This window comes from Phytophthora cinnamomi (genome assembly GCF_018691715.1).
Source record: "Phytophthora cinnamomi strain GKB4 chromosome Unknown Contig117, whole genome shotgun sequence".
Lineage (NCBI taxonomy): Eukaryota > Oomycota > Peronosporomycetes > Peronosporales > Peronosporaceae > Phytophthora > Phytophthora cinnamomi.
In genome coordinates this window covers 526,818-550,845 of record NW_027151050.1, presented here as the reverse complement: position 1 = coordinate 550,845, position 24,028 = coordinate 526,818, and the positions used below count along the sequence as shown (strand labels likewise).

The 24,028-nt window shown below is 52.1% G+C and overlaps 4 protein-coding genes across 4 annotated transcripts; 1 reads left to right on the top strand and 3 right to left on the bottom strand.

Annotated features, from left to right (window-relative positions):
* Positions 1 to 809: 809 nt before the first annotated feature.
* On the bottom strand, positions 810 to 5,812 carry IUM83_10439 (hect e3 ubiquitin; the record flags this gene model as incomplete). The annotated part of the gene is made up of 2 exons (XM_067934945.1): positions 810 to 896; positions 4,499 to 5,812. The coding sequence occupies 2 exons, from the start codon at positions 5,810 to 5,812 to the stop codon at positions 810 to 812; spliced, it is 1,401 nt and encodes a 466-aa protein (XP_067781370.1).
* A 364-nt stretch (positions 5,813 to 6,176) lies between these two features.
* IUM83_10438 (putative secreted RxLR effector protein) lies at positions 6,177 to 9,181 on the bottom strand (the record flags this gene model as incomplete). The annotated part of the gene is made up of 4 exons (XM_067934944.1): positions 6,177 to 6,578; positions 7,266 to 7,394; positions 7,478 to 7,745; positions 7,815 to 9,181. 4 exons carry the CDS (start codon positions 9,179 to 9,181, stop codon positions 6,177 to 6,179), a joined length of 2,166 nt encoding a protein of 721 aa, XP_067781437.1.
* Positions 9,182 to 10,331: 1,150 nt separating this feature from the next.
* IUM83_10437 (uncharacterized protein) lies at positions 10,332 to 11,434 on the bottom strand (the record flags this gene model as incomplete). Its single annotated transcript, XM_067934943.1, has 5 exons — positions 10,332 to 10,341; positions 10,440 to 10,595; positions 10,671 to 10,865; positions 10,962 to 11,204; positions 11,298 to 11,434. The coding sequence occupies 5 exons, from the start codon at positions 11,432 to 11,434 to the stop codon at positions 10,332 to 10,334; spliced, it is 741 nt and encodes a 246-aa protein (XP_067781372.1).
* A 2,809-nt stretch (positions 11,435 to 14,243) lies between these two features.
* On the top strand, positions 14,244 to 14,642 carry IUM83_10436 (putative retroelement; the record flags this gene model as incomplete). Its single annotated transcript, XM_067934942.1, has 1 exon — positions 14,244 to 14,642. The coding sequence occupies one exon, from the start codon at positions 14,244 to 14,246 to the stop codon at positions 14,640 to 14,642; it is 399 nt and encodes a 132-aa protein (XP_067781371.1).
* Between the last annotated feature and the right edge of the window lie 9,386 nt (positions 14,643 to 24,028).

Here is a 24,028-nt window from a genome sequence, read left to right as displayed (position 1 = left end):
CAATCTGGACGTCATTTTCATGAACCTGTCGCTCTACCGAGTTTGCAGAAGCACTGAGATTCATCGAGAGCTGCGACTGCCGCATGATCATTCGGTAGGACGGGTCTTTCTTTGCGTAGCTATCCCGGACCCAGTCGCATAGCATTTTGGCAGCGTTGTGCGTTCCCGAATCGATGCCACCACTCTGCAGTAAATCCAAAACTGATTTGATAGCATCGGGCCGGAAGATTTCTCCATAGTTTGTGTCTGTAGGTAGCTCCCATGTCAAAATTGAGCCTTTACTCTCAAAGGACGGAGGCAGAATCAAAGAAAAGGGCTGAATGTTGAAGCCCAGCGACGATGTCCCTAAAGCGCCAAAAGGTGTGTGCTGAACAACTCGAGAATGATTGGAACTTTGACTGCTCACACGGTTAATTCCTTGCACCAAGCGTGTTGCATTTAAACCACCTCGAAATAAGGGACTCGACAGCCACAGTTCAGAAAATTTCCATGCGTCATCTTTTTCATCATCGTAGGTGAAGTAGGGATCGCCAATGACTAATGTCACCGCCATTTCGGCAGCGAGAACAGCCACTTCCTTTTCTAATCTGTAGTACCAGGGGAGCGCCATCGCATCGGACGTTGTTAGAGGCTTCCTGTTGACAGGTTTACCGTCCTCATCTGGAGCGGATGCAATAGATAGCAAGTTGCTATCGCTTTTACGTCGGAAGCTTCCCGTATTTTCTTTTTGTGGAGGTCGAGGACTTACAGAAGCTGCAATACTCTCGGCAAACAACTTTTCTGCTTCCTCCGCAGCGCCGTCTCGCCGGTTAAACCCATCGAGAAATCGAAGTAAAGTCTTCAGTGTAGGCAACAGCGCCGCAGCAAACAGTGAATTGTTGCTGAATTCGAACAAACTGACAACCAGCAACGGCAAAAATTGACCCACAATCGAATTCTCGACTGCCTCCAGTACTTTGGTGTGCACTGCATTACCCTGGATATCAACGCGGTGATCGTATCCGTGAGTCGGACTGGGTAGAGATTCCATCGAGAAAACCTGGCCAAGGACTTCACAGCACTGCCCAAGGGTTGCCAGCGCAAAGTCAATGAAGCAACGCCAGGGAGTTGGAACGCGACTTAAATCGCTTTCGTCCACACGGAAGGCGCGATCCACAACACTAGCAATTTGGTCTTCAATCCCGACACTAGCATTCATCGCGTCCTGCAAAGTCCACTCGTGAACACTGGCTGCCCAGCTGGAAAGATGCTTTTGAAGCCCACCGAGAGTATCGAAGAAAGCACGTAAAGCAGATTCCTGGCGTGGCTGAGCTGCTGGTGCTGGCTGGGCAGCAACTACGTCTCCGAGCCGGCGCGAAAAATCTACTGCTACGCGCTCGAGTAATAGCTGATACACTTCAGTAATGGGAGATATCTCGCTGTTCAGCGAAAGCATTTGTTCTGAAGGTGGGACAGGTGCTAACGGAAGGAGTCTAACGATGAGTGAATCCTCAGCCATTCTCTTCAAAAGTGGCTCAAGCAAAAGCGCTTTGGACTTTGGCAGCACATCGATTGACCAAAGATCACGTCTGCACAGCACCCCACACGAATGTTCTGGGGTTTCGTTGCTTAAAAACTCGTGAATCGTATGCATACAGAATTGGCGTTGAAGACACTGGCACGGGAAGAATAGCTCAAATCCCTGCATCAGCGTCGTCATAGCTTCGTCTGCTAGTCTTGCCACGTTCTCGCCCTCATTTAGGGCGCTATCGAGAATGGAGCAAACGTTCCGTCGATGTTTGACGTCGATCAGCGACAAAAGAACCTCTCGTACCTGTAAAATTGCCACTCGTGTGCGATCGAGCTCTTTCGCCCAGGGCTTTGGATCGCCTGTGCACATTTTACGTGTGGCTGTTTCTGAAGAGAGCAGGATCACTGCCTTGGCCATACCAGATCGCAAAAGCTGAGAGAGATTTGCTTGGAGAACGCGAATGCATGCCAGCAGCATGTACATCTGGAGCTGGCCGGTTGAATTTTGTTGTGATCTTCGTCTCGGAGTAGCAGTCACAACTGATGAAGAACTTGACTGAGGTGCTAAGCACGACGAAAGTTGAGACGTAGTCTCAATCTTCTTCGTACTGAGGTGCTTCATCAGGACTGCGATGCTCTCGAATGTAGAGCTACAGTTGTGAACTCCTAACGACTCGAAGCTTCCTTCGAACACACAGCTTGCATCAAACGAGGAAGCTGTCGAGGAGCCAGTATTCGTTGTAAGAGACTCAATGACACTCATCGTTGGATGCTGCAATGTCGGGTAAGTTCCAAGCTTGGGGATAAATGGCTGACAAAGCCTGTCAAGTTGTGCCAGTACGATCACAGCGACGAAAAGAGCATCGGCAGAATCTGGATGAATTTTGCTTGCGAATCCTGTGCTTGGGCATATTGTGAGGCGGGTATCTTCGTCCCGGAAGTCATCGTCAGTAGGATCAATCGCAGGGACTTCGACGTCAGAATTTGTATCTTCGTGTGGTACGAAGGTTCTCAGCAGATTCGAGCTACTTTCGAGTTCCGGTCGCTTGCCAGGGTCTAGCAGTTCCTGGACAGCAGGGGATGAAAGAATCTCGGCGTGCGTGATGCCGTTTAAAGCACTCGTAGAAGCTTCCCCCTTTTCGTTACTAGTCGAGTCTTGGTCGTTCTTCTCTTCTTCCTTTCCACCTGTAAGCACAACGGTATGATAAAACCCCGCGGCAACCAGCGCAACTCGCTTGCCGACGAAATCGTCAATAGGAAAGGGATACACTCGTTCATTCGTGTCGCCCGTCCCCAGTTGTCCATGGTTGTTGCGACCAAAGACGTACATCACTCCGTTGTCCGAGACAGCAATAGTATGATAGCATCCACACGCGAATCGAACGATGTCTTTGCCTTCAAGTTCCTCAATTAATCTTGCGTACGAGAATCTTTGCTGTTGGAGTTGGAGATTAGCTGTCGAGCTCGAATTGGAGCGACCGAGACCCAGTTGGCCGTAGTCATTACGACCAAATCCCAACAAGTGCGCTCCACTGCAAAGAACGATCGTGTGGTAGTATCCACATCGAATTTCCAAGCACTCCTGCTTCTCCAATCCAGCGCGTACCTGCACAGGAACTAACTGGTTCTCCATCGAGTCAATTCCTAGTTGGCCATAGTCATTTTTGCCAAACGCGAACGCCTTGCCTGTAGCGGTGACCACCATCGTGTGGTACTGCCCGCAAGCGACTGAAACTACGTGCTGATCTCCCATTGCCTCAACATGTTGAGGAACCTTGCGGTCAATGGAGTCGTTATGACCAAGTTGGCCGTAGTCATTCCGACCGAAAGTGTACAAATACTGCTGGCCACTCCCGTCTTCCTCACAGGCCATCACAGTGTGATAATAACTGCACGAAACGAGCCGCACGATCTTGTTTTCCAAGCTCCGGACAATCTTCGGCACGCTTTCACTCGCAGTATTCCCATGACCGAGTTGGCCCCGATAGTTATAGCCGCAGGTTGCTGCGCGGCCATCCATCGTCACGAGAATTGTGTGCTCGCACCCGTTGTAAGCGTGAACTTGCGAGATGGCGTTTTCCCCCATCTTGGGCATCTCGCTCAAGTGGCTCACGCGGGCGGTTCCTCCTTGACCGCACTGCCCATTATCATTATATCCACAAGTGAGGACTTTTCCATCGGCTGTCAACGCGATGGTGTGCTCGTTACCAGCACCGATCTGAATTATATCTTTCTGCTGGAGTGATTCAATTCGTTCAAACGATTTGCGGGATGCTGTGTCACCGTGTCCAAGCTCTCCATACGAATTTTGTCCACAACTCCACACTTCGCGGCCTTCCTCGTCCTCTCCAACGTAGTATGCACTTGCGTCACTACTGAAGCCACTCGGGCGTGAAGGCTGAACTGAAACTGTAGTTGGCTTCGCTCTTGAAGCTCGCACTGGCGCTGAAGGTTTTGCACGATCCAACTCGATCAGCACCGACTGAATGTTGAGAGCTTTGAATTTGGGGCATCTCGCGGTGACGACTGGAGTTTCGCTACGCGTGCTCATTGCTGACGATGACGCATCTCGAGACAGCACCTCCCTCATCTTGGACATATCGAGAGAAAGACTGGCATTCCCCATGAGAATTGCGTCTTTCAGTTCGTCTTTCGTTCTCAGTTTGTTGATGAGATTGTTGCCTGGACTACTGTACAGCAGTCGGTGGTGTGGTAAACTCGAATGCGTCACAGCAATATTCACTGCTGTAGTGGTGTTCGCACCAATTGTTTTGAGCCCTCTCGGCAGCGCTTTCCTCCTGAGGCTGTCTTGGACGGAACTATCTCCAAGCAATTCGCTTTCTCGCTTGCTGCGGGGGCTGCCTTTCTGGGGTTTGCTAGAGTCGGGGCGAGTTGCTTCTGCCTCCTTGGCTTTTAGCTTTACTTGAGCCATTTCATCGTCATCACGGCCTGAGTTCCTTGGTGAAGGAATTAGCTCTTCGGTACGCACCGTAGCAAGTGATGGAACAGACGAAGTGAGTAGCACTCGTGACGACAGAGAACTTCGCAGCTCCTTCGCGCCTGTATCTAGCATGTAGTCACCCGCCCCAAGCAATACTCGTAGCACGACGAGGAAGTCCCGTACTGATCCTGTAGCCGCAGCGAGATGAATCAAGCCGTTCACTGCATTGGTGCGATCCACCACATCCAGTTCACCATTCCCCGACGAAATCGCCGGTAGCTTTGGAGACGAAGAAGGGATATTCGTTGGTCGAGGGCACATATCCAGCAGGAATCGCTGCATCTTGTCCGTGAACTCGGTGATATCCGGTAATGGCCCAGACGACCCAAGCCAACGAGCTGATCCTGATCCCCGACCTGTCAAAGCGCCAAGACCCATTGCCACACTGCCACCATGTCCTCGTCTCGGAGATAGCGCCAGAAACCCCATACTACTGAGCAGCGGCAGGAGGTCCTCTAGAAACTCACGTCGCTGGGCGAGAGTGGTGACTGCGGGGTCGTGGAGGTCGCTGAGCAAGCCTACCAGCACTTGAATACCCATGGCAGCCTCTCGAACCACCTTCTCCTTGGGCTTGACAGTCGCTGCCCCTGTTAAAAGCCCCACCGGATCCGCCGCCGGACCATATCCGAGGAGCTCCGACGTCGACTGTAGACTGGTGTCCATACACTTTGCGATGGCGAGATGCAACTGCACTGCCGCCTTCCGCTGTCGATGCTGCGCGGCGACCGCTTCGTGCATGCTCTTCATCAATTGTCGCCGCAGGGCGATCAACTGGTACACTGGGTTTGGGAACGCGCAACCTCGTCGCAGCTCTTCTTTGAGCTTCGTCACCATCAGAGCTGCCAGCTCTGGTTGGTGCAGGTCTCCGAGCACACACAGAGCGTTGGTGAGCTCGCGCTCGTTCGTCTCCTCTGCGTCTCCACCGTCCAACGTCTTCACCGTCAACTCGGCCACCAAAGTCTCCTCCTTGACGTCGAACTCGTCGTCCTCGGAAGCTCCTCGAGCCGCTTTGGTCTGCGCTGCCAGCAGTCTTTGGCGGATGGTCTTCTCGGGTGACGACCCCGTCAAACCCGCGGCCTCATAAGCGCTTGGTCTCCCCACGCGACGAGCTCCCTGCGTGATCTCGATGCGTCTCAGCTGCTTGGCCAGGAACTCCTCGTCCCTCAACTGTGCGAAGGTCAGACGCCCCCACCGCAAGTCCAGCCGATGCACGGGTGTCGTCGAGGACGGACTTGTGCTGCTGCTCAAAGCGGCGGATTGCACGGAGCGAGGCTCGTAGCCCGTGCCATTGGGAGTGGACATTCGCCCGCTGCATCGTATGTACAATAGATCCCGCGATCGAATAGACCGACGCTTCGCCAAGTGAGACTCGACACTATGCGCGACGACTCTCCGATCCATTCAGGCTCCGATAGGGTCGACACTTTACAATTTGCTGCATGGACCTCAAGGACTTGAATCATTAGGCACATTTACATCAATTGCGAGAAGGTGACTGCAACTACAGACGTTTGAGGGCACAATGCATGAAAAGCTTCAACATTTGATATCAAGCAGCGTGTACGAACGAACACCTCCTTTCAGCAGGCAGCGATTGAATCGTTGCGATTCTCATGCACCGCTACAACAAGCTACAACAAGCACGACAAAACGACTTATAATCGCACTACCCCCAATGCAGTTCGGCCCAGTCGTCCTTCATGTGCTTGGAGAGTAAGTCCAACTTCTCCAGCACATAATCACCTTGGCGCGTCAGGAACTTATCAATCCTGCGGACGACTGCCATCGCGACCGGAGGGTTCTTCTTGACGCATTCCAGGACGAACTCATTCTCTCGCTTCATCTCCGCGGCACTTGCCGTCTGCAGTTTGTGCTCCACTTGAGACAGTTGCTCCCAATGCCGATTCAGCGCGCCCTTGAGGATAGCCTCGTAGCCATGCTCCCGTGCCGGTTTCCTCGGTGACGGCTTCCGAGGGGAGTAGTCCGCAGAACTGTCGCCACGCTTACTATCATGAGCTTGTTGCTGCACCTTCGCGATCGGTTCATGTTGTTGCACCTGTGCTTCTTGCTGCACCCCCGGACTCGGCTGTCGACCTGTTGTCCTAGCAATTTTCAACGGACTGTCAGATATCGTACACCGATTTAGATAGTGACACGACCCCTTTGCGGTTCTTCATCCGCTGACTCTGTAAGCTCTTCTCCATGGACGCAAGGCGAAACCAGGGGCACCCACCATCTAGCCTGCGGTGATCGTCAAACGCGCGAATGGACCGGCACGCCGATCAAAGCACCGCAGCTTTTTTCAGCACTGCACTACGAGATCTCGTTGTTGTCCCTCCGTTGCAGCGGATGAACGCTGCGTAGACGCGATCTGCTGGTAAGCTGCAGCCTCTCGTCGTGCTAGACAGAAGTCGTCCATAGACACGAGCTAACGAGTTCTCTTCCTGCTCAGTCCAGCGTGCCATCTTGGCGTCAAAACGAAAAGTGACGACAAACTTCAACCAAACTCGCACTTCAACCTAACTGTCTGAAAGTGTTGTCAAACCACAAAGCATCTTCGCAATGACTCACGTCCCAGCAAGAACACAACGATGCAGTAGAAAAGTCTTTTGGTCTCTATGAATGTCTATGGGTGGGAAATGCCCTGTAGTTTCCTTCACTCGTTCGCTTCTTCGGTATCTTTCGATTCCATCTGCTCGAATGCAGTGATATCTTCAATCAACTCGTGCACGGTCGAGTGCAAAACAACACGTACGCCCCTCTTGGCTGCCAGCTTTGCCTCACGATTGCGCAGCTTCACGTTGAAACCAAAGATTGGGCACTTGCCGTTGATCGCCACGTCAATGTCCTTTGCCGAGATGTTGCCAATACCCAGCCGCACAGTCTACAAACATTAATCACGGTTAGTACAGTCTGCCAGCTTCAACAACACAGACTTTCAACGGGAATTGCTCTACTTGTTCGTACCGAAATGCCGGGCATCTCGTCGACTGTGTCCTGGATGCTAGTAAGTGATCCAGCGCCGTCGGCCTTCACAATGATGGATTTGGTTTCGATCAGATCGTTCTCGTCTATGACGTCGTCATCATCTTCTTCGACTTCATCGCTAGCTTCCTCAACATCCGACTCGCTTTGTTTATAGTCGGCACCTTCCGTGTATTCGGCATGAGTGGCTGCTGTGTTTGCACCACCTTCGTCAGGTAGGAGACAGTCGTTGAACTCCAATGCAAGCTCCCTGTCGTAGCAGCAAAACGGTGTCAGCAAAACCTAGCTACAGGCAACATTTATATTGCACAGGACGCACCTCTGCTCGATCACCTGTTTCGCGCGGGCTTCCGGGAGCACGAAGAAGCCGTGCTCGTTGGGAGCGTCCACATTCTTCGATTTGTTCGAGTATGTGATGTCGACCACTGTGCCCGGCAGTGCGCGCTTGACTTCGCGCCCTTCCGCATCACGCATGTTACGAACCACGCCGTGGATCATGCCGGCCACGAAGTGCTGCCTGGGTGCTAACTCGCCGTTCTTGATCAGCACGCGCAGCACTGTCCCACGTCCCTTCAACGCCACGCTTTCGAGCACAAGCCCTTCAGCCTGCGTGTTCGACCCAACCATGGCTTGCAGCCTCTGCTCGTCGGCGAGCCCAGTGACCAGCTCCCACACCGTGTGCTTCAGGTCGTCCAGCCCCGCCCCCGTCTTGCCCGAGATGGTGAGCACGGGGCTGTCCTGCAGCGCCACGAACGAGCGCAGCTCGTCCACGATCTTCTCCACCTGCCCGTCTCCGTCCTCGCCCAGCAGATCCACCTTGTTGATGCAGATCACGGCCGGCAGCCCCGCCTCCTCGATGGCTCCAATAGACTCCTCCGTCTGCAGCAGCACGCCCTCGTCCGCCGCCACAATGAGCAGCACCGCGTCCGCCACCTGCGCCGCGCTCGAGCGCATGCGGAAGAAGTGGAAGTGGCCGGGCGTGTCCAGGAACGTGGCCTTGACGTCGGGCGTGAGCGCCGCCTCGCACACGTTGATCTTCTGGGTGATGCCGTGCTTCTCGTAGGGCGCGATCTGCCTGAGCCCCGCCTGCATCTGGCGCCGCAGCGTGTCCATGAGCGTCGTCTTGCCGTGGTCCACGTGGCCCATGACGGCGATCACGGGCTGGCGCGCGCCCCGCAGCTCCTCGGGCACGTCGTGCAGCAGCTGCGGCTCCACGTCGTCGTACGCGACCTGCACGCCGAAGTGCTCGGCCACCTCCTGGGCCACGCGGAAGGGCAGCACGACGTGCTTGACGCTGCGGAACTCGGCGGGCGGGTGGTCCGCGGTCTTGAGCTGGAAGCGGCGGTTGGACTTGGTCACCACGCGCTTGAGCACCTTGTCCAGCGGCTGGCGCAGCGTCTTGGCCAGGTCGCGCACGCGGATGAAGGCTGGGATGGCCCGTGGCTGTGCACGTGCCTCCAGGACGCGCTGGCGCTGCTCCAGTCGCGCCTGCTCGCGCTGCTGCGCCAGCGCCTCCAGCTTGGCGATGCGCGCCATGTGGTCCTTGTGGCGGCGCGTGCCGCCGCGAGCAGTGCGTAGCGCCCGTGCTCCAAGCGGCGGTGGCGACAGGTCGCTACTGGCGCCTGCACGCAGCACAGACGCCGCCAGCGCCGACGCGCGCGGCCGCAGCATCAACCGCTGCAGCATCAGTTGCCTTGGTTGATGCACGTGTGGAGCGAAGCAGTGGTGAGTGGTGGAAAGCTGTTAGAATAACCGATATTAAGTATGAGGACCACCTGTTTGGATCCATTTCGGTGGTCGACGCGCCTAAATCAGTAGAAAATGGGTTCAATCCCAGAATGCAGAATTTCCAAATGTCATTTTTTATCGAACAGAGTTTCTATCGGGGTGCGCGGTAAAAAAATTCATTCAGAAATTCGACTTTTCGGGGCAGACCTTTTTCAGAGCCCATATCATTTCTGACATTCCATACCACAATTTTTATTGGGAAATTGTGTTTCAGGTCCGGATGTTTAATACTTAATAATTGCGAATGGGAATGCTCGAACTAAACGTACATATGTATTTTTGAAAAGAACAGAAAAAAACTGAGCGTACCATGTATCAAATCCGTACCCTGCGTAGACCAACAGGAGGGACTACTCTCTGCACCATCTATTACAACGCAAACACCAAAACGGTTCTGGCAGCACCGTAGAAAACCCACTAGCACCGAATGGCCCCTGAACACCACCAATTTGCGGAGGGTCGACACTGCAACTCTATCAAGCACATCATTGGCCTGAAAGCAGCACTCATGAGATATGTGGGCCAATCCGCAACGTAGTTTGCCCATAATTTGAACCAATCAAGAGTAGGTCCACGCCAGCCTGGGATCACTTCTCAACCAGCGATTCCAGCAAAACCACCCCCTTCCCCTCCCCATCGACCACCAATGGCCACTAGACACCCCTGGCAACTTCTCGCCGCGGCGATACCACGAAACGACGCAGATGCCCTACTAGGCGGCTTGAAGAAGTATCGCATCGACAAGAGCGACCTGGCCCAGTGCTTAGTGTGCATGCTCCCAACACCGTTGTACAAGTTGTTTAGTAGGCGGCTGGAATGTCGTTGAATGCTAGTTTGTGGACCAGTGCACAATTCGGTAGGATCGACTGCAATGCGGCAAACTGCACTAGATCAAAATAGGCTGCGAAAAGAAAACTGTGAGAGTTTTTCTTTAAGTACGCACTGTACACATATTTAATGCCTAGATCCAAAATCGGTGTTGAACAATGTTTGTTTGTGTCAACAGGCAGTGTTAATAGCCAACGCGATGGTCCCGTAATTTCTTATTTCAACTTAGGCTGCGAAAATTAAATATCGAAGTCAAATGTAACGAATGCATTACGAAGTTACGCCTATGAATCTGAACCACCTTGCTTCCTCTCTTCCTAGCACGCACCTTCTCCATCTCTCTTGCATCTTGCGCTTCTTGTCCTTCTTAGCCGCAGCTCCAACATATGCCTTCTCCGACTTCTCTGGAAGCTGTAGCTTCGCCATGAACTTTTTCTTTGCCTCCTCATAGTCTTCTGAGTTGTAGTCGCCGTCCTCCACCACGCTATATGCAGAAAGCAGCGATTCCCAAGCTTCTCAAGACCCTTTCTGGGCGCCTGATCCCACCTTTGTAGCGTACCGAAACGACGCCCATCGGTCTTGCTCACACACGACGACGTCGCCGAATACTGCGCCCCACTTGTCAATGGCTGCTGTAATCGGTTGGTAGACAAGGAGGACTGAGTGGAAGACTAGGTTGTTGAGGACCACGACGTCTCCAGGCCGTTGCACCAGAACACCCTGCCGGTTGTCCTCAACATCCAGTTGAACAAATCTGATTTGAAGCCGTAGTTGAACGTAGTGGGCTTCTCAGATTCCTGAGGAAAATACCCATATCTTGAAGGCTGGCTTGGCGCGGGGAGGGAGGTACGACACTACGCGGCCGTGGTCGACGTGAATCGGGGACTCGCGGTTGCTAGCTTGCATCCAAAACTCCGACTTGTAGCCGTAGGCTTCCTCTCTCTTGAACTTGAGCTTTGAGTAGTGGGTCGGTAGTTCAACGGCCAGCTGACCAGGTGGGCAAAACTCATGCTCACCAGCCTCGCGCGCCCCTTCCTCCACAAACGGAAGGATGTCTACGGTTTTCAGTGCATCGCGGAGGTGCTGTGGGTCACTGGGGATGCGCATGTGGCCATGGATACCGGCGACGGTGTCGCAAGCTCCATGAAAGAGCAGGGCGGGCGCCTTTGATTCGACGATACGCTACCACGTGAAAGGAGCCGTGATGTAGCGGTCCTTGCCGTAGGGCAATCGCGCCTTGATCAGGTCCTTATCGTATTGCTTGGTGCCGTAGTCGCCCTCGTCGACGATGAGCTTCAGGATCTCGATGAATGCCGCGCGCATATGTGCTCTGGGCGGGGCCTGGTTGGCAAATGGACGGCTACAAATAGACAGATTTCTACTCGTATTTCAATTAGCGGTACCGCATATCCCCTGTCCTAAGCGGAGTTTTCTCCTAAGCGAAGTTCTATTTCAGCCAATAGCAGAGCTCAATTCGTAGCATATGGCTACATCTAAAATACCACCGTGCGCCAGCTAATATTAGAGTGGCCTTGCCGATGGCTGGCGAACGGACGCATTGCAGAAAGCGCCATGGGAAGACCCCGTACGACTGGAACCGGCAGAAAGCAAAAGTAGTACACACGTATCGCTGTAGACTACACCCACAAGCTGCATGTGCTCGATTTCTTAGATGCAGACCACACAGTAAATGAAGCAATCGAGCATTTCTATCCATCCTGCACTTCAGAAGAAAAGAATCGCAGGCAAAAGCAAATATCAAAGTGGAAAAAACAAGAAGCTCATATTCGATCGATATGCAGCGACGGCAAGGGGCACTTAAAGAACCTACGCAGCACAGGGCAAGCGACAGTTCTATCTAGTGATGCAGAAAGTGATATTGTCCTCTGGCTGAGCTCAATGCGCAAAGAGGGATGCCCCGTTACCTCGCAGATGCTGCAGTACAAGGCTTTAGAGGTCGCTGCTGACGAAGGGCTGAGTTACGACACCTTTAAGGCGTCTCACTCATGGCGGAGGCGCTTTATGCGGCGCCAGAAGCTGTCCATTCGTGCCAGGACACGCCAAGGACAGACGACGCCAGAGCTGCAGCAGCAAAAGCGAAGTTCATAGGCGAAGTTCGGGCAGCCATCATTGAGCACGGCATTAGCACTATGTACAACGCAGACCAGACAGGTATGGGTTTCGTCAGTTCGTAGCTTGCACCCCAGAAGTGCTAACAGTGTGCATGCATGTCAACGAAACCGGGCAGCGGAACGGCAACGTGTTGCAGAGCAAGCAGCAACCATAGCTATGGTCGAGATACAAGAGGTGGCGAGAGAGATGATCAACAGCATTCAGGACGATGAGTCCAGCTCTGCTTTTGTCATGGAAGCGCCCAAACGCACTGACATTATGTCCTGGATTGCCGAAAGCTGGAAGGATCTGAGCTCTAAAACAATTGTCAGTGGCTTTGCAAGGGCAGGACTCCTTGGTGACGTGCGTAGTACAGAAACTGGGTCTGACTGTGTCGAGGATATCACGGACTTGCTGGACAAGCTACGTGAGCTTGGTGCTGCAGGAAGATCGGTAAGTACGGACGATGAGTATGCTAGCAGCGACAGCTCGGAAGATGATTTCTAGAATATTACTTCATGCAATTTCGAAGGTAACCAAGTGAGCTCGGACACGTAGCTCAAGTGGCAAGAGCACCGCGGTTTGTGCGGACGGACGCGGGTTCGATTCCTGCCGTGTCCAGAATTTTTACTCTTTAAGTACGATTTTAATTCCTACCTTTAAATACTTAACTCATTGCTGGGCTAGTTAACCCTAACATAAAGAACGCACATTGACGTTCGCTTAGGACAGGGGATATGCGGTAATTAGACCAACCAACCTGCGTAGTATGTTGTGTGTTTGTTATATGGGGTGTATGCCCGGTTTGCACCTGTGCCAGCTGCACAACCGCAGTGCTGATCGCAAAAAGCGATGGTGTTTTTGGTATTTCCTCGACCAACAGCATCCTACACGCTTACGTTTCATCGTTAAATGCATGCGTACTTTGGGTTTTAAACAGATTCGTTTAATAACGAGATAGGGGCTTTTTATTTGGAGTTATCCTGATGTAGGAGACGCTGATTGCAAAATAAATCGCATTGAACCTTGTGAATAAGGCGATAAACTAACGTTAATACAACAGGCTTGTAATAAAATACAAGCCCCTTTGTAGATTAGACAACAACCAAACAGGAACATTTCTAGGTATATTTTAAACCGTAGTGTATTATTCAGTTATGCTTGGTCTCTATTCAAATATTAAGATTTTAACCTTTATCACCCAGCTGTAACGCCCACGCGTGGGCACGGGTAATATACTGCGCGCCATAATCTTTCGGACACTTACATTTTGGGAAATGTCGCAGCTTCTTGAAAGAGTTAGAGCTCGCTATTTAGATATGTTGCGCCTATCAGATCGTTTTATAGCTGGCATGTGACACGGAGCTAGATTTCCAAGTACGTCTATAGGCTGGTATACAACAAACGCATTTTCTGTCCGCGACACGGTTTTCGGACAATTATCTTCGGTACAGTATGAAGAAGAATGATTTTCCTGTCGTGGCGTCGCATTGGTGGCGGGACTGACCTCATTTTAGTATGGGGCGTGGACCACCCATCGCGGACGAGGAAAAGGGAAGGATCAAGGGCCTCGACGAGGCTAGCTGAGGGGGGAGGGGGTGCGGGAGATCGCGCGCAGCGTTAAACGATCTCAAGATGGGGTGAGCTGCGTGCTGCATCAACAAGAAGCCCGCGGTGAAGACAGGCAGGCCCAAAAGTCTCACGGGCAGTTAGATTCGACAGGTTGTGCGCGGTGCAGCGACTGGGGGCTACTCCGCCTCGGCCTGGTAGGCAAAAATACGAGGTTGTGCGTGCTGTGCGTACTCTTCAGAGGCTTCTAGCTCAGGTTGACTACCTAGACTATTCTAAAATGGACAGAACGCTTCGCTCTCTTCTGCACTAAAAAAACAGTTGTCTGGCCTATGATTATTTTTTCTGGCGAGAAGAAATTTAATCTAGACGGTCCTGACGACTATAAACACTACTAGAGAACCCCCCCCCCGCGTCGATATCTCTCGCGACAGAAGGCGGCGGTTTACTCATGGTGTGGGGCGCGATTGGTGTCAAGGGGAAGTCTGAACCGGTCGTGCTGGAGGGGCGTCAGAAGTCGTCGGACTACATATGCACTGTCTCGGAGAACCTGCTGCCGTTCGCCCATGAGAACTACGGGATGGACTACGTATTCATGCCAGATAATGCCTATATCCATGCATCGTACCATACCATGGACTTATTCAAGGAGGAAGGCGTCCCTGCTCTCGACTGTCCTGGTAGGTCCCCCGATCCCCATAAAAACGTGTGGGTGATCCTGGCGCGAAAGGTGTACGGCAACGGTAAGCAGTACACGCCGGTGGTGGAGCTGCTTAATTTGCTGAACTCGATGGCTGCGCGCTTCTTCGAGAGCACCTCACCACATTTTTCGTCATTATATTTTGCTTGATCAAGTAGAGCACATCGACTCCACCACCTACATGTATGCATGTCAAAACGGCAACGAACAGGACAAAAAAAAAAAACAATAATATAGGGACAAGGGTAGAGAGTAATTGCCAAACACCGAATACTTGTTCTTTACACTCAAACTCGACAGAGATGTGTTTAGTGCATTTAGTAGACGGATCTGCATGTAGGTGGAGCTGAGCGCTGGGCAGAGCGGCAGGACGGCTACTTTCTCCAGACGAGCACGGAAACGCCCAAGGCCACGCCGAAGAACACGTCGGTCTTGACCTCGTGCGTCACGTAGGCATCGAAGGACGAGCCCACGACACAGTTCCAGCCGCAACCGTACTCCTTCTACATGTCGCGGCGCACGAACTCGACGATGATCGAAAAGGTCCACTCCTACTGCGGCTACAGTAGCAGCAGCAACACTAGTAAATTTGGTTAGTAACCTGCGGAGTTGGCCTGAACGCACTATGCCTTGCGGCTGCAGGGCGTCTCGCGCAGATCTCAGCGCCTTATCCAACATGGCGTCAGTCATGTCCTCGACGAACACGACGGTCTTGTAGAACTTGCGTTGCTCTTGCTTGCCATCGCGCTATGCTGCGTGCGTGAAGGACCCTGTGGTCCTGCACCTGGCCCATGTGTTGAGCTCAACGCAGAGCGTCCGTCATGTCCTCGGTGATAACAGGCAAGATCAGCGAGCTGATACCCGAGAAGCAGCTTTGGTGCACGGCCACCTACACCAGCCCGAGCTTGTCCAGGTCGTTCATGTAGGGCGGGAATTCCGCGCCGCGAAAAGGTGATCTCGTTTGCTGGCTCCTTGAATTGGTTTGGTAGTCGTAGCGGCTTTCTGACGTTGGTGCTGGCTCCTTCGTGGGAATGCACAACCCCTCAGTGTTTTTATCGATTAGATGTGGCCCGCCCCGAAGGCTTAGCGCTAAACATTTTCCTCAGTGGCCGCGAGCCGGAGGTGGGTGGTGACTGTAAGGAAAGCGGCGTCTGGGAGGGCAGCCACTAAGAGGAGAGTGGCGAGCTGGAGTATGGCGGCAAGGGCGGTGAGCGCGAAGAGAGAGAGGTCAGCGCAAGAACAGCGGTGACCTGTTGGAAAGTATTAATCAGGAGAGCGGCGAGCAGAAGGAATGCGTGGGGCAGGAGGAGGGTGTGGAGTGCAAGAAGTGCGACGGCGTGCGAAAGGGCAGCGGCGAGCGGGACGAAGGCGTACTGTGACTGCCTGTTTGTGTTGTTACCAGCACCGCGACTCTGGTGGGGTGGCGCTGATAATGGGTGCCGCTGTTTGTGGGTGGCTCTGCGGTGGAATGCACTGCATAAACACCCCACCACCTGTGCCTAGTAACAGTTGAATAGGAGTAAGGTGTAATAAATGGGATAAATTGATGGTTTATTTGTTTATTCCTCTTCGCGCTTGAAGGGGCTTAGTGCTTCGCTTGTATCTCGGTAACGCCACCTGAACGCTGCTCGTTCATGCCGTGCTGGGGAATTGGAGGGCATCTCCAGATAAACCGGTTGAGTTCGTGATAACAGTTAAAACGCCATTGCAAATTGCTCAAGGCAGTCTGACAGAGTCAATACAAACGCTATGTAAATTGTCGACAACATGGCATATATTCGTATTTTACCTGAATCACTTAGAATCACTATGGGCTGGAGACATATTTTGGCCGCATCGCCGACATTAAACGTCGACACAGTGTCGGCAACATATAAACCTACCATATAAATTTGATGATTGGTACAAATTCAATTTAACCGGATCCTTACTTGCTATAAAGATACCTGAAACAACTGATTGGGCTATGGAGGACATATAACGGCCAAGTCAAACAGTATATATCGGCACCGTCACGATATTCATCCATATTTAGCTGTAAGTACTCTCCTGAGAAAGTTCTATGTAAAATAAATAAATATACGTGTAGGTGCCTCGCGTTCCATCACTAGAGGTTGCACCTGACAAATGTCCGCCGGTATGAAATTACCTACAGCTGAGAAGTGCCTGGTGGCGAGGACACACAAGTGCATAAAAGACGAGAATGAGCTATAGCCGAATTGGTGGAAAGGAGAGGTGCGCAACCATCTCAAAATCTTGGGCTTCGCTACAGGCACAATTTCGGCGATATGGAGCCAGTGGAGCGAGCACCATGACTCAACCTTTGCATCGGTAGCGAAACATACATATAATTCAATTATGTACTGTCATTAATATTTCATTAGTGATCCTTTGTTATATGATATATGATAGCTCCTAGCCAACTGATAGACCACGGCGACGTGGTGAAAGTTTGCATCCTTTGTAGAAAGTCGAACTCTTAATTAGATCTTGCGATTACAATATTCATAGAGGGAGAGGCCGACAGCATGCTAACAAGGCGTTCTGCGAAGTTGGACGTGGGGAAAACCGAGTCCATGAACACGTACGGCCCCTTTCGACCGGCGACGTGACCGGCAAAGCGGAGCTGAACATCGGCGTACACTCGGGTTGCCATCACCAGCACGAAGGTGCGCGACAGCAGCCTTCTCCAGCCGAGAGAGACAGGTGCCGTCACGGATCTTGACCAGCGCGGACTCGAAGTGCGGGTCGGCCACGATGTCAGCGCTTTGTCCTAGTGTGTCAGGCTTCACAAGCTCTCTAGAACTGCATACAGTGGTCCGATGTGACTACTGAACTGTGGAAAAAGCTCGGTGAGCGCGTCGAACGGGGAACGTACCTCTCACGTCAATACGTCCGTACACTGGATCTGCTTGGAGACTGATTCGACCTTCTTGGGGTCGTCCACCAAAATTCTTCCGCTACTTGTGCTCGACTGGTGTCGGCAAGAGCTCTGCCACGGCGTCATCCTCACGGCCGATAATTTCACCAAGCTCAACGTAACGGACCTGAACATTGAAGACCTGTAAACCACTCATGGAATGATACAAAACAGACGTTCGAAGTTTTGCCACTTGGTTGAGCGTCCACAGCTTGGTCATGAGCTGCTACACCTTGCTCAGGTATTCATCATACTGCTCGGTGAGACCTGATTGAAACGATGACTAGAATAGTCGGCTAGCGGTACTGTGATAAGCCTTGTCAGCTTCTTGTTTAGAGAGCAATCGCCGACGATGAGGGAGGCGACCTGGCCCAAATATTTGGCGAAGTAGGAGGGTACATCATGCAACGCTGCCTTGTGCGTCATCGCGTTGTGGAGGTCGTCTGACCTGTTGATAATTGGAGCGAGGGCGAGCATGGGGATGTGGACGACTCCATTAGCATCATACACAGGAAACCCAACCAGAAAATGTTCCGATTGGTGGGTCCACCCATCAAGAACTAACATGAAATGCTAGGGCATTTCAGCAGCAATCCTGAGCTCCACCACCCACGTGAGATGTAGGATGTCGGCGCGCAGCGTCTTGACTGACAGCGGCGCTAGCTTGGAGTAGCTGTACCATATATTCGTTTAAGTTAAGCAAAATTGTTCGGTATGATAGCTTGCCGTCACGTGGTAGCTTGCTCGCAAAATGAGATTGGGTTGTTGCGCTCCACGGCGGACTCGATCCAACCGAATCGGTGGTGGACCTTGTGGCTCACCCAGGAGAGCATAGAGCAGGTCTCCACGGTCGTGGCGACGCCCATCTGCGTCTCGATGTCGGAGCGCTTCGAGCGGACGTGCTGAAGCCGGTTCGAGTACCCGCGGTCAGCGGCCTGCTTGTACAGCGGCTGGCAAACCTTGCGTCCAAAGGGCTCCGTCTCTCTCGTATTCTCGTTTAGGGCCAGCGAGGCGAGGCAACGTTACAAACCACTTGCTCCGTTGTGTAGCGGGGACGGAGTGCTTGGGGCGGGCGTAGTCTTCAGTGTTGGTTGGTTGCTGTCTACCGCCAACGACAGATAAATCCGGCAATGAAAAACCGGCATACCATAGCCATGTCTATACAAAACAAGCGCGGATTTTACCCAATCAAATTTATTATACTTATAACAACGAACCAATCACTGCGATTTAATTTTTGTATGGATATCGTAAATCCCCGTGTAATTTAGACTGCAGTACTGAGCTACCCACACTGGTTTTCTCGCCATTGACCAACACGACACCGCCAAGAAGAAGAAGAAGAAGAGCTGCACTATCCGCGAGAGGCGCGATGCGCTCGTCTGATAGAAGGTGAAGCGATGGGGGAGGCGGATCGCGAATTTAAACTCGGTCGAAGCACTCTCCATGGCGGGTTGAAGCAAGCTCGAAAGATATTCAGCTTTACCGGCCACTCTACCTTTGCGTTGCGGAAGGGCCAGGGGCGCAGGGAACCGTTTCCCGACATCCCTGTTGTCGTCACATTCATGAAGGACGTGCGACGTGAAGAGAAGGTAAGGTTTACTTTGCAGAATCCCATATTTTCTAACATTTTGATTGTTAAATTCTATTGTTTTGACGACCCGTGGAATCATGTCCTTGATGTGGGCGATTGGGCCTGGATTATCAGCAAAGAGCGCGGAGTGGCATGCTGGCGCTTGAGCGCACGGTTGCTTTTCATTTTGTGCTGGACGCTCCCTCACAACCATTTTGTAAACACGAATGACCCCGTAAAGAAAACGTTCAAGGAGTTCTGGCGCGAGCTGTCCAAGGAAGGTTGGAAACGCCGTATGCCCACCGGCCTCGGGAAGCACCACAGCTACGTGAAGTCTGGCGTCAAGGGCTACCTGGACACGTCGCGGACTACTCGCTGCAGCACGCAGCTTTCCAGGGTTGGCGGTGATAGCTGCGTCTCCAGCGCTACTGTATTGAGCAGTGTGCTTCGCTACACAAGTACTACAAACAGTTGTTCTTGGGCATCGTCGACATGGCCGTGGTGAATGGGATATCGTCCACTGTAATACACGCAAGAAGAAAAAGGAAATCCCACCTACCCATTCAGACTAGTTGCGCCGCTTTCACAACCAGTTGCTCGCTCGCTGTGCCATCGATTTCGAGACGCACAAGAAAGTCGAGGATTTGGCGTCGGGTCCCATCGCACACCAAGAGTACACATTGGCCAACACGGACGTCTTCTACACGTAGGATAAGCATCCTAAACGTCGTCAGTACCTCTACAAAGTCTGATCTGCTTACGCAGACCTCAAGATCTCATGTTTTGAGACGAACTTCTTCTGCCCGCGCTGCAGCGATACGTTTGACGGCCGCGTGCCGCTTGCCGTCGTGTACGACGTGGAGACACGGGCAACACGCTTATCTGCTCCTAGATATGACACCAAACGTGGAACGACGGCAAGTAGATCCCGCCAAACCTGATAAAAGAAGATTCGCTTCCGTAAGTGTTAGAAAAGTGAGGAGGACGAGGAGGGGAATTATAGAGTAGCGAGTTACTCCGTTTTGATTCGTGTCTAGTTAATTGTCATGCATGTGGCCTTGAACGCGAGGAGAAGTAATTACCCTGTTCTTCCTCACTAATCCGTTAGTTAGTAACAGGGCCGTTTCTTCCTCTTCGCACGACTGGGACCGTCGCGTGGCGCCTATCGACGGGTGCTTGGGGTTAGTGCCCCTGGAAATGGGCTCGCACCAAACCCGACAGGTATTGTAGTTCTGAAGGATTTAGGATGTGTGTTACGCTAGTGAGGCCCAGTTGAATGTCGCTATTGTTTCAGATGGTGGATACATTGTTCGTTTTTGTCTGCCTTTGCAGCTGCGTTATGCTGGAAGTACACGATCCATGTGTCGTCAAGCGGTAGGGGGTTGCAATAGCATATTTCCAGTAATTTTGAAGTATAGTTTAATTAAGTAATCTTATTCAATATACTTGCTACAGAATAAGGCTGGGGCTAGAAGGGTTACACGAAATCACGATACTGTGTTAGCATATATTGACATCTACAGTGATTTGCTGGTTTCATAGTGAAGTAAATTACACCTCGACGATTGTAATGAGCATGATTACATGACGATTACCCAACGCACCTTTTTTCTGATTTGTCATAAATATAGTGGATTTGCTGTTGAAGTTTGGTAAAAGGGCGATAAAGCGCCCTTTTCGTGGGGGTATTTGTACCATGTTTTGCAAAACATCATAAAGGGTGAAAAATGTACCCTGTCGTCGCGAAAGGGTTAACGTGTCTTGACAGGTACTTTAACATTGCGTCCACCATATCCATGTCGTGTACGGTGTGGTTTATGGTCGCGAGGAGGTCACGGATGCCGAACAGCTTCCCCAGGTGCATGTCCATGCCATCGTTTCGCTTCGAGATGGTGTTACACAGTTGATGTACTAACTGTCGCTGCTGATGCAAAAACGGTGTCTGGTTCTCCAGCGCCTCAAACCTCTCCTGGAGTCTATGCTGCTTTCTGCATTACTCCCTGATCCAATACTGGTGAAACAGAATCGAGGATCAAGCGGTTGATCGTAACCTGCTTTTGCTTCCACTCGCTTTTGACAGATTCGGATACCGATGGGTCTGGAGGCTTCGCCTTCCCAGTCGCGACAATCTCCAAGCCATTCTCCTCGAAGAGGCTCATGATCAATGTCTTGTAGAAATCCAAATGGCTCCTCATTCCAGTTCACCGGAACTCCCTTGGTGTTCACCTTCAAGCCAGTCTTCGGCTTTCTACCAGTTGCGCTTGCCGTTCCCAACACCATGGTGTGTGTATACAGTGTTTTTTCAGTGAGGATTACAGGTTTTGCAGGTCGAGGCCTTCTCCATTGCATCACCCAAACAAACAAAAAAGAATTAGGCGCAAAATAAAATGACGAAATAGCGCCAACTTACTCGATATATTTCCCGTCCCCGAAACCGAAAGTATTGTTCAAAAGTGGTACTTGTTTCTCCACCCACGGTACCACGCGTTGCTGGTGGTCTAATGAGGTCCCCGGAACAGTAGCAGGATAAAACCCACGCAACGCTGGCTAAGAGGGCCCGGTGGCAAACCTGATCACAGAAGGTTTGGTGGCCAGTCGCCTCTCAGCGGCGTGGGGGGATGTGGCGTGAGGGACAGCGGCACGGAGGGCATCAACATGGTGCATTTGCAGTCCCCCGGTCGTGCGCGCCCAGCTCCATGAAGGCGGGGCCGGCGGTCGTCGTGGAACTTGCAGTGGCCCTACGAAGTCTAGAACGTGCTCCTACCCTCTGGGTGCTCATGCATAAAATAAAATTAGTAATAATAGCATCATTTTTAAGAAGTAAAGTCATGGGCAATTGGGGAGACGGCGGGGAGGGCCCGGTAGCAAACTTGATCACAGAAGTTTTGGTGGCCAGTCGCCTTTCAGGTTCTGACGAAGCAGCAGGAGGAGGAGGAGTGTCAATAGCTCTACCTTCACTCGGCCACCTGCCCGTAGATGCGCTTGAGTCGTTAAATAATATATACTCTGCACTGCAAGGTCTGCAGACCGTACGGATTATTGCGAACTGACTCGAAATCGATGGTTGCCATAGCTATCCGACCAAACACCAGAATCGGCGTGTCTTCTTGGTAGTATTTGATTTTGAATTGGGAGTCAACCGGCAACTTTCTTCCACAATCCTTTTTATTGATTATTTGGTGTAGTCCGACAACAGCAACTGTAACTGGTTTTAAGCATCCGGTTTATTAACCCTTTCGCGAGCCACCTCTATTAACTATACAATACAAATCTAAGGCATTTAATTGTAAAAGGTCGCAAAATTCGCCCTTTAACGAAATCACGGTACTGCAGTTCGCCTGTCTCATGGTACATGTCTTCTACTGTGATTTGCGTATTACATATTTTTATTGAACACGACTACATGATGATTACGCCAAGCACCTTTTTTGATTTTATGTAAACGGTGGTGGGTTTGCAGTTGAAATGTGGTTAAAGGGCGAAAAATGAGCCCTTTTAGTAGGGGTATTAATACCTTGTCGTGCAAAACACCTTAAAGGGCGCAACATGAGACATATGTGGTGTAGGGAACACCAGATTTCGTGGAGCACACGAAGTCAAGGCGGAACAAGGTACCAAGACGGCCAGGAAAGCAGCACCGACGGTACTGCTCGGCTGGATGGTACACTGTGCCAGTCCGCCGAGCTCGCCGAGCTCGCAGGCTTCACGGGCGCACTGCGGCCGACTGACTGGGAATCAAGAGCACCGGAGACCAAGGACGGGCAGCGCCACGCAAGGAGAAGACGCACGTACGGCAGGCCGAGTGCGGGGAGCGCTGGGAGGCGCTCAGCCGAGTTCAAGGCAGTTTTGAGGCCCTGAGTTCGGCTAAACAGAGCAGCCGGCCGCCCAGACGACGCGGTGCACGGCCAGAAGGTGCACAAGTGGGCCAAGCGTGAGCCCGGCGAGCCCAGCAGCACTAAGCCGAGTCGGCTAGACCTCCCCGTCGACCTCGCCGACTTATCCGGACAACTTATCCGGTTCCGCCGAGTTCGAAGCGTTGTAGCGAGGGTGAAGGGTCGGCCGAGATCCGAAACCACTCCATATATATTGATATTTGTATAGGACCTTAGGAATTTTGGAGGCACCCTTTCAGGGCGCCCAGGAGACTTAAGAACAAAGAGAGCAGAATTTTCTAGGCCCACAACACGTGCACACTTTCCGGTAAGTCCCTGCACGGGGTCGGATTATGCCTGCCGTCGGTACCCGAGAGGCATAGCTTGTAGGGTACTCGAATGGCAGCGCGAAGAGATTAGGTACCCGGGTTGGCGTTGGGTGCTCGCCAAGTGCGAAGGAAAAATCTCGGTAACTCAGCGAGCCGGTACGCCGGATAGCCCGGGTGCCGTTACTCTTCGAGTCGGGTTGTTTCTGCCCCGGCGGCCTGTAAAAGCGCTAGCGCGCCGCCGTCCATCCTTTGGTGGAGGGCACAGGAGTTTGTAAACGAAGTCCGCTGACTCGGCGGATCTCCGGAAGAGTGGATCTTGGTTGGCATGTGTCGGCGAGAGCCGAGACACCCGCTGTCCCGGTTGGGCCGAACCGCGAGGGGACAACCCCTGCACAGGCCAATAAGCGCCGACCTAACTCGGCGATTGTTGTGATTTGTGCTGGAGATCCACATCTGACGATATTTGTGTGTTCTGCAACACCACACCTCTCATCGTGAAAGGGTTAATATGAAAGGCCGTTGATATGAAAGTTTCTGTCGCCACTTTGGGTTAGCACTGCGACCCAATTTTATTGAACAGGAAGCTTTCAGTCACGGTTTGACCTAATTTTGGTATAACGAAGTGCTCGCGATGAGCAGTCACTGATTCAGGTATTCGATAAGAAGTGCAAATACGGTTCCTGGTCTGCGGGCGTTGCGCAGAATTAGCGCTCGCATGTTCGCGGAAATTTTGCTCGGGGTTAGACACGCGCCGCGGTGTGTTCTCTGGACCGCCTCCATTTTGGTCGTTGTAAACTGGCGTAGTCGATAAAGCAGGTGGTATATCGCTTCGTACCATTTCG